The sequence below is a fragment of the Aphis gossypii genome, chromosome 2 (assembly GCF_020184175.1).
Source record: "Aphis gossypii isolate Hap1 chromosome 2, ASM2018417v2, whole genome shotgun sequence".
In the NCBI taxonomy this organism is placed as follows: domain Eukaryota; kingdom Metazoa; phylum Arthropoda; class Insecta; order Hemiptera; family Aphididae; genus Aphis; species Aphis gossypii.
Window position 1 is genome coordinate 81,489,508 of NC_065531.1, and position 10,175 is coordinate 81,499,682.

Consider the following 10,175-nt stretch of genomic DNA (forward strand, 5'->3'; position numbering starts at 1 on the left):
CTGAATAACCTGTTTGTTAGCTTTTTTTTTATTCAATACGCCAAAGAAAGGCGATTACAGAATAAATATTAAGTTCAGTTTTTATTTTTATTTTTTTATAAAATAATACCTCATCTTTAACTGAAAGTTGAATATTGTATATGTTTATTTTTGTTGATTTTAAAGAGTTCCACACTTATGAAGGAAGAATATTCATAAATAATAAATCATCCATACTTAATAAACTTTATAAATATATTATATATAATAAATAGATAAATATTTTATTTACAGATTCTAATTTTGCATTTAAATACCTATGTAAATAAAACACTTTATATGGAAATACATTTTTTATATTTTTGTAAAAATCATTGAAAATAATTTTATAGTAATTTTAAACTTTAAATATACAATATACATAAAAATATAAATAATAAATAAAATAATATAAATAATTAGTAACAACAATAAATATAGAAAATTATGTTATAATATTAAAGACATGCTCGATTTAAAATACCAGTCATCTAAAAATAATCACGACACTTATAGATATCAATAAGTTTATATAATATTTTATTTTTATATTTAAATTATGTGAAATAATTATGCACAAAAAAATTACCCAATGTATGATTTTTTTATATTTCTACTTATACATACATTTTATTTCATTTTTTTACGCTAAAATTTAATTCACAATAATATAATATGATTGTTTTTATATAATTTTTATTTATAATTTACTTAGTTTTAACTTTATTAAATTTATCATTTATATGAAAAAAAAACTTAAAGATAATTAATTTAGTAAAATAAAACAAATAACCATGTGATATAATGTATTTTATAATCATTTAGTAACAAGATCAAATATGGAATTGGTAAAGCAGGCAATATTGATTACAAGAATAAAATTAATACGATCAAAATAACTGAACTACAGCATGCACTGAGATTATTAAAGATGGGGAACGAAAAAAAAAAATCGCATGTACATCATCCAATATCAAATCAAGTCGGTCCCATTGTATATGTACAATTAAATTTAAAATAGAACAAGAAGGTCCAGAAATTAAATTTAATCTAGTGGATTTAGCTGGGTAAGTATACCAAAATGATATTTACGATTTATTAGAAGAAAGAAAAAAGAAAAACATGCCGTCCAAGTAACTTCATTAAATTTATCATTTATATGAAAAAATAACTTAAAGATAATTAATTTAGTAAAATAAAACAAATAATCATGTGATATAATGTATCTTATATCATTTAGTAACAAGATCAAATATGGAATCGGCAAAGGAGGGAACATCGATTATAAAAACAAAATCAACACAATAAAAATAAATGAATTACAACAAGCATTGAGACTGTTAGAAAACAGAACATAAAATCAAGTAGCAAATGATAACGTAATGAATCAAGACGAAGTTATCAATAATTATTGAAATATCCAACTGAATTCACTTGATTTGCCACCGCGCGTTCTAACATTGAAAATTTATGTGCCCATCATTCTCTTACGGAATATCAATCCACTAAGTTTCTTCAACGGTACCAGGCTTTCAGTGAAAAAGTTGATGAACAACATTATTGAAGCTACAATTTCAAACGGAAAGTTTAAAGGCGAAGATTTAATGTTACCACACATCCCAATGATTCCAACATATGCCTTTCGAATTCAAACGTTTTCAGTTTCCGGTGCTACTGGTCTTTGCAATGGCCATCAACAAATGTTAGTAATTGCTTTATTTGATTTTGTTTCATTCATAAGATAGTCAACGTCTAGTGCATTAGGAATACATCCACTTCTGTTTTTAATATAATATGCAATTGATAACGAGCGATCTTTATCCTGTGACGGCGTTAGATTGTCTTGATTGAGAACTGTTTAGTCGATTCTGTTTCATCACAACCTTTAAGCAACATTTTAAATGAATGATTTTTAGACATCGTATATTTAATAGTAGTGCGATCGTTTTATGAACACAAGTTAGGTATATGTCGATATAATAAATTGTTAATAATATATTAATACAATGATCAATGATTAATATAAAACAAATTGTTTAATTATAAATATTTATTGATTCCTTGAATAACACGAGTGGCTAATAGTTTCATTCACATAATGCAACTATTATTTTTTTTATTTCAGCTTGATATGATATTTTATTAGATAACACTACGGTAGATTATTATTAAAACGTTCATTTACATTAAACATCTTTATTTTATTGTAAAGTTATGTTGAATAATTTATTCTATCAATCTATTTAGTCATTTTCTAATCGTTTATCAAAACGCTATAAGTGCACATATGTATAATATAATATAATACCTATGTATAGCCGATTCCGCTCGGTAACGCGCTACGCATGTCACGCAACATCTGAGAAGGACGTCGGTCACCCATGCTTTTCCGTGTTGAACGATCGAACGAAACCTAGTGGCTTGTGGAACGTCGTACGCGGTAACTAGCCGGCTTTTGACGGCGGAATATTGAATGTTAGAACCTAGTAAGTCTCCAAAAGTGTGAATGCCGTCTTCGTCAAGCGCGGCGAGAACATGATTCACGCGTGACAGATCGGACCTAACGCGTTTGTTGTGGAAAATTGCTTCCGCGTGTGTAAGCCACTGCTGTGGCGAATGACGCTAAGATTCGGATAGTCGTACGGATGTGAATGCATTTATGTCTAACGGCATTATTGTCGATGAGTTGGTAGGCGCGAGAGGTCAAAGAAAATCACCGACGTTTTAATTCATACCCGCGATGTTCGAGTTCACACTCGCGACGTTCCTATTCGCACTCGCGTTCGTATTATCGGTACTCGCGTTGGTGGTGCCGAGCGATCAAACGTCTCCCCAATCTTGCACAACGACTGGCGGTAAAAATAGTTGAACAGACGTGGAAGGTCTAACAAAATATGAGAGGTCACCAATTTGGTTACGAGACGTTTATTAATACCAATATTGCAAAATATTAATGACACAACACAAGTTAGATTAAAGAAATGTGTTTATCATAGTTTTATTACAAAAATAAAAATAAATAAATGGAAAAATAATAGACGGCAGAAAAATATAAAAATGAGTATGCGAATAGTAAGACGTTCGTAAGAAAAAGTGAGCGAAAAGATGGATGGAGGAAAATCCATGGAGGCAGGCAACGATCGGCGCCTGCGATAGTTATACAAAAAGTAGGGTCGTTATAAATACAGTCGATTACTTATTAATTAATAATTATTATTATACTTTATTGAGTTAATTACCAAATTATAATTGAATATAATATAATAATATTATAATATTTAATATGGGTGATACTATAAGATTATGTGATAACACTGATAAGAAAAAATGATAACACCTCGGTGCCGTAATCGACTGTATTTATAACGACCCCAAAAAGGGAGTAGGGGTGCACAGCTGACGGTGGCTGAGGTGTTACCGCAGTTAATGATATAAAAAAAATGTATTTGTGGGCCGCCACAGTATTATGTACAATACATATATTATGTACCTATGTAAAATGCAGTTGCCTATAATAAAACATAAAAAATGTTTTCTTATAATTTTTAATGAATAAAAATATTATAAAAATATTAATTTCTCCAAGAAGAACCTTAAAACAAATAGGTATTTTTCAATGTTGTATTGTAAATTTATTTTTCAAAATATTTAAATCAGTAATCCACTACATTTATAAATTATTTAAGTCTTTGAATACAATTGCACATTAAGTCTTTTTTATTTTATTATTTTTTTTAATTAAAATATGCAGTATGATATTAAGTATGTTATAGTTCAATATATAAACCTCTGCTCTTTTTAAAAAATTACTAGGAATAAAATTATATATTTTATTATTATAATCTATTTCTTCTAATATTTTTAGTTTTTAAATAACTTTATATAAATACTTATTCAATTACTGTAAATATTTTCGGATCCGGACATTTCGGCGTGGCCATTTTGGCGTTGTGCCGTTTTAGCGTGGGACCATTTCGGAGTAGTCTCTTTAAATTACTTCATGAAATTATTTTAAAAAAATGAGTTTAGATAATAATTTTAGCATTTAAAAACCCTAAAACTACCATATTTATCAATATTCAACCCTTTTGCGGCACCTGAAGGGGGTTATTAATCATCACCAGTGGCGCCGAACTTTGAAAATAATGGTTAGGCGAAATCAAAATTCAACGGCCACAATTTACGTGTTCGGCCTCAAATGATTTTTTGTACTAAGATATCGATACCTTTGTGCTGAACTCTTCAGTATAATTCTATTATACTACTATAACATGTTATATACACGGCAGGTCAAAGGTATTGTCTTTGTAAAACTTATAAATGTATTTAATATTTATAAATATAATATAACCTATATAAAGTCTAGTTTTTTAAATTAATATATTTTTTAAGGAGAAACAGGGAAACTGCGGTCCTTAAAAACTTAAGTTATTTTATTACATAATTTCTAGTTTTAAATATTTAATAAGTAGTTATTGTTACATAATAATGCTGCTGAAAACTATAGAGTAATTTAAAAATATATATATAATATTGTAGTTAATATTATAATTAATCCATTTACATATTCCAACCATACTTTTAACATTTTTTGGTTTATGTTGAAAACTTATGATAATAATAATTTTCTTAATATTGTAGTTTTTGTGGCAAATATATCAATGATCTATAAAGAGATATAAAATATTATTAGGTTTTAAATGTTAATATATTAAATATATTCTTCAAAATATATTACCTTGGAAACATCAATGTCTATGTCATGTTCACATGAAATCACCATTAGATTCTCTAGTCTGTTCTGCTGCATTGTAGATCTTAGACGTGATTTAATTATCTTTAATTTTGAAAAAGATCTTTCAACAGTACAACTTGAAGTAGGTAATGTTAAACTTAATTTTATTATTTCAAACAAATTTTCAAATTCTGGTTTTAAATTAGCTGCTTTTATAATTTTAAATATTTGTATTAAACTTCCCAAATTTTTAAAATCACCTTTCTCTTGAATTTCATCTGCATCATCGTCAGAATCATCTTTAGAATCAGAATCATCGTGTAACTTTTTGGGCAATTCTGTTAATAAATGTACATCTAAATCTTTAAGTATATTTTTAAACAGTATGTATTCATTTTTCACACTTTCCTGGTTTAATTCATAGATTTCACAAATTTTTTTGAAAGCATCTTTAGGAACTTTGGTTATCTCTCTCATTCTTCTTAAAGACAAAAGACCTATGTCTTTCATAACAGATATGGTTTTTGCAGTAAACTTGTCATGAATTTGTTGAAGGATAATGTCTATAGTTTTAAAAAATACAGATATTTTAAAATACTGTTCAACATTATCAATGGGCTCATCTTCAGCTAATTCACCAGACCGGCGTGGAACTTTCCTTTTACGATGTCTGTTAGATTGCGTCTTACATAATATGAAATCCCCAAAGTGCTCCTCAGAATAACTCTTTGCATTACCAAAAATAACAGCAAACTCTTCATCTGAACGAAGTAAAGATAATTTTGATTCTGCCTTATTCAACAAATTGACTGCTGTTAACACATCTAAATCTCGAGATTGAAATATTTTGCTCAAATGTTCAATGATATCAAAAATACGTATGAAAATAAACGCAGTTAATATAAACTCAGAGGATTGAAAGTAATTGAGTAATCCATTACACTCACTACTGGTTTTGAAATCGGATACTCCGTCATGTGTTTTAATTTCACTAAATAAATCTAAAATGGATTCCAATGTTTCTAGTACTGTATGTAAAGCAAAAGATGTGGACATCCATCTCGTAGTTCCAACTCTTTAAATAGATCGAATTTGGTTTTTAGGATATATTTCTTGTTGTTTTTTTCTGTATAAATCAGATCTTATTTTGCTACAACTAATGAAATTGTATAACTTCTCTAAATTTCCAAATAAATTAGCTGCTTCTTTGCAAGAACCTACTGCTGCTAACACTACTAAATTGAGTCGATGAGCATAGCACCATACATATAAACTATAAAGCCTTTGGATTTATATCAATGATTCGAGATTGTAGCCCACTATACGAACCTCTCATATTTGCTGCCCCATCGTATGATTGTCCAACAAGTTTATTTTTCCAATCTAAATTAGATTTTTCCATTACTAATTTAAATTGATCAAAAAGTGCTTCGCCAGTAGTACAAGGAGATTCAGTCAATGCTATTAGTCTTTCATGAATTTTATCATGAAATAAGTATCGCACAATAAAAGATAGCTGTTCTTTATGGGATACATCGAAAGTTGAATCTATACAAATACTAAAATACTGAGCAGACATTATTTGTGTTTTTATTACACTTAAAATATACTCGGCAATAGATTCAATCAATAAGTTTTGTCTATCCCATGTTATAAAAGAACTTTCTTTTCTTCCTTTAGACTTCAATTGATTAATATGCACTGATAACACTGGTGAATGATGAGCCAACAAGATGACTATGTCTTTAAAATTGCCTTTTATATCACTTTCCCAGCTCTCATGGTGGCCACGAAATGAAAGATTATGTCTTGCTAAGAATATAGTTATTTCAATTAATTGTTTGACTACTTCTCGATTGAATGCAACTTGACGATTTCTTTCTTCAATGATCGATGGTACAAGAGGTAAGCAACTTTCTTTAAGTTTAATTTTTAAAGAAGACATTACGTGTGCTGATGAAGTTTCATGTTTCACTATTGCCATTAATCCATTTTTCCAATAACTATAACCATATGTTGTCCAAGAACTGTTTTCACTATTTCCATATAAGATACAATAAAGACAGAACACTTTGTTCAATTTTAGTGAATAGGTGAGCCAGTCCCGCTTAATGTATGTCATATCTAATAATTTTCTAAAATACCACGATGAATGAAAACTTCGTTTATTGTTAGAATCTTTAGGGTATTCACCATTAGGTAAGTCATTTTCATTTGGTTGATAAGCACCACGCATTAAAATCAAATTTTTTAACTCCGGTGTCCATTTCTGAATTTTTATATAATTAGCTGGATCATTTTCCAGTGAATCAAATATACCACGAGTTTCTGATTCCTCAGCACTTGGAATATGTTGACAACCAACTATTTGGTCTGTTGAATTTGAATTAATAATTGAACTGCTTTCATGTATAGTATCATTATCACAAGTCTCCTGAATAAAATACCATAAGACTATTAATATTAAAATCAGTATATTTATAATGTTTTATGATTTACCGTAGTATTAAAATGCTGACCACCAACTATTTGGTCAGTTGGATTAATAATTGAACTGCTTTCATGTATAGTATCATTATCACAAGTCTCCTGAATAAAATACCATAAGACTATTAATATTAAAAACAGTATATTTATAATGTTTTATGATTTACCGTAGTATTAAAATGCTGACCACCAACTATTTGGTCAGTTGGATTAATAATTGAACTGCTTTCATGTATAATATCATTATCACAAGTCTCCTGAATAAAATACCATATCATTTTTGGCTAATAATAACAATTATTATTTTTTAAGTTATTGACGGTTATTGATTAATACAATTTGATATTTTTAAACAGTATTTTTTGCTAGATTTATAAGTTTTTTATATTATATATTTAACAGTTCATTTGTTTACATTAATTTTAATTTTTTATAATTATAATAATTTATATTTTATACATTAATGTATTATTAATGTGCAATAAATTATACACCTATTATAATATAACTGAACTCTATAATAATTACCGTCTACCAATTTATATATATATTTATATGAGTTTTATAAAAATAATTGTTAACTATTATTATGATATTTGGGTCTACACTAGGAAAAAAAAATTATATAGGTAATAAGTAAATAAATGCAAAGGTAGAATGAAACAAATTAACTTAAATTGTTTGTTAAGTTAAATCAACATTAAGAATGTTAAGCTAGATATAATTTAATAGTAAATAAACAATAGGTACACTAATAAATAAATAAATCTAAAAGTTTAGTTAGGTAATATGGAAAAAAAGTATAAACTTAACTCGATTAAAAATAAGTTATTTAATAGTTAATACATTTTTACATACCAGTAATCAGTATACCACCTAGGTTACACATAAACTTAAAGTGATACCTAGTAAAACTTTCAATATTTTTGATACCTACAATAATATGTTATTTATCTTGCATCTTATTCCTTTTTGTTACTCACTAGCTGTAGACTCAGCGGCGGATTGGCCCACCGGGATACCGGGAAAGTTCCCGGTGGGCCGGTTGTCATATTATAACTCTGGGCCGATGTATATTTTGGATTAAAAATTTTATGAAAATAATTTAAGTGTATTGTATTTAATTATAAGATAAGATTGTTATAAAAACCTAGAGTAAACGTGATATAAACAATTCTACAATCATTTATTCTATGAATAATAGCTGCATGCCTGCATGGTAAATGAACTAAGGTATAGCGATAAAAATGTTATTATCACGTAACATTTCGTGGTAAATGATACAGCTGTTTTGTTGATTACATTCAACACAGATATATAAAAATACTAGATAGCCGACTGCCATACGTTATACATACAAAATTATGTCTCCAACAAAATGGCCGATAATCGTTATCTAAGAGGTGACTGTTTACAAATTAAACTGATATGATAAATGATAAGACACTATTTTGGAGGGATATAGTATTTTAAATTTTGTAGGAACGAAAAACTTCAGAAAATTTCTTGTCTGAATATTATAAGCTCAGAAACTTTTATTGTAAAAAATGTATTTGCTTGGAACTGAAATTTGGAACCAATTAATATTTTACACTGTATAAACAATTCAATATTTTAATATAATATAATATTTTACTGTATGTATTTGAATAGAACAATAAAATGGTAATTGTGAGCTATTTATAACTATTAAGAATCCCAAACGATTATCAAACATGATAAATCTTAATAAAAATAATAATTAAATATATGCATTGTGTTATTATTTTATAACAATATAAACCTACGTCCTACATGCCAAACATTACTCATACACCATCATTATTAATGCACATATTAAGCATATTGTTTTTTAATTTTATAAATATAAATTGTGATTAATGTATAGGAAAGGTAGGTAGGTACAGTAATTATTAATATTTTTTAAATATATACCTATTACTATGGTTTATTATTGCTGTGCTTGGAGCTGTTCAAATAAAAGAATACCAAAAAGTGGTATTCATTTTTTTGCGTAAGTATATTTATAAGAACTGACATCAATAATTATGAAACTTACAAACAAAATATTTCTAATATTTTCAGTTTCCCTTTAAAAAATAAAGAGCGTACTAACAAATGGTTAGAAAATATTGATTTATTTCAATATATAATATATTATTTTATTAAAGTTGTATTGTACTGATTAAATAAATAAAGCACTTGATCATTTTTTTAAATGTTATACTTTCTAGGTGTACTGGTATTTGTATTACAATAAATTATGTTATAAGTAGGTAGTTATAAACTTACATAATATATCTTTAAAACTTCATCTTCAAGAACACAGACAAAATATTTGATGTGTCCCTTGTATAAGACATATAGGAAAATTTAATTCCACTCAAAAACTTTTCTAAAATGTTACACAAAATAATAATAGCTTTAAGTATTCACTATAAATTTAATTCTAAAATCTAAATGTTCATACCTAGTATAAAATAATAAATAATAATATCGTTCTTATCAATACTAAGAAACATAAACATTCACCTCTTAGATAAGGATGGCGGCCATTTTACTGGCGACAATAATAATACCCAAGTTGGCTATCTAGTATTTTTATATATCTGTGGATATATCTTAAATCGTGATTTGAATTTTTATTTTTGAATATTGATATTTGACATTTGTTGATAATTTGATATTATTGATAATTATGCTACTTTGTAGTACCAGGATAAATCACTAAAATGCAAAAGCGCTAACTGTTATTCTTGCTATGACAATATCGTTAATTTTAAGCGCACCAAAAAATTAGTTTCGTTGAGTAACCTGTATATCTTAAATCGTGGTCTATAGCAAAAGTAGGTACCTATTATAGCATACCTACGTCATTAGAACCGCTATTTTTTTCTGAATTCGTGCCGCCGCGTTCGTGTTGGCCGCCCATATT

The 10,175-nt window shown here is 27.4% G+C and overlaps 1 protein-coding gene across 2 annotated transcripts; it reads right to left on the reverse strand.

Annotated features, from left to right (window-relative positions):
- Nucleotides 1–964: 964 nt before the first annotated feature.
- LOC114127771 (uncharacterized) lies at nt 965–8,427 on the reverse strand. Of its 2 annotated transcripts, XM_050200337.1 has the most exons (5): nt 8,224–8,426; nt 7,408–7,497; nt 7,253–7,342; nt 4,757–7,187; nt 965–4,684 (listed from the first exon to the last, which is right to left on the reverse strand). In XM_050200337.1, exons 1-4 carry the CDS (start codon nt 8,290–8,292, stop codon nt 6,027–6,029), a joined length of 1,410 nt encoding a protein of 469 aa, XP_050056294.1. In that variant the 5' UTR covers nt 8,293–8,426; the 3' UTR covers nt 965–4,684; nt 4,757–6,026. The 2 variants fall into 2 exon arrangements, with proteins under 2 accessions (XP_050056294.1, XP_050056295.1); XM_050200338.1 differs by lacking the exon at nt 7,253–7,342 and having other exon boundaries at nt 8,224–8,427.
- Nucleotides 8,428–10,175: the final 1,748 nt, after the last annotated feature.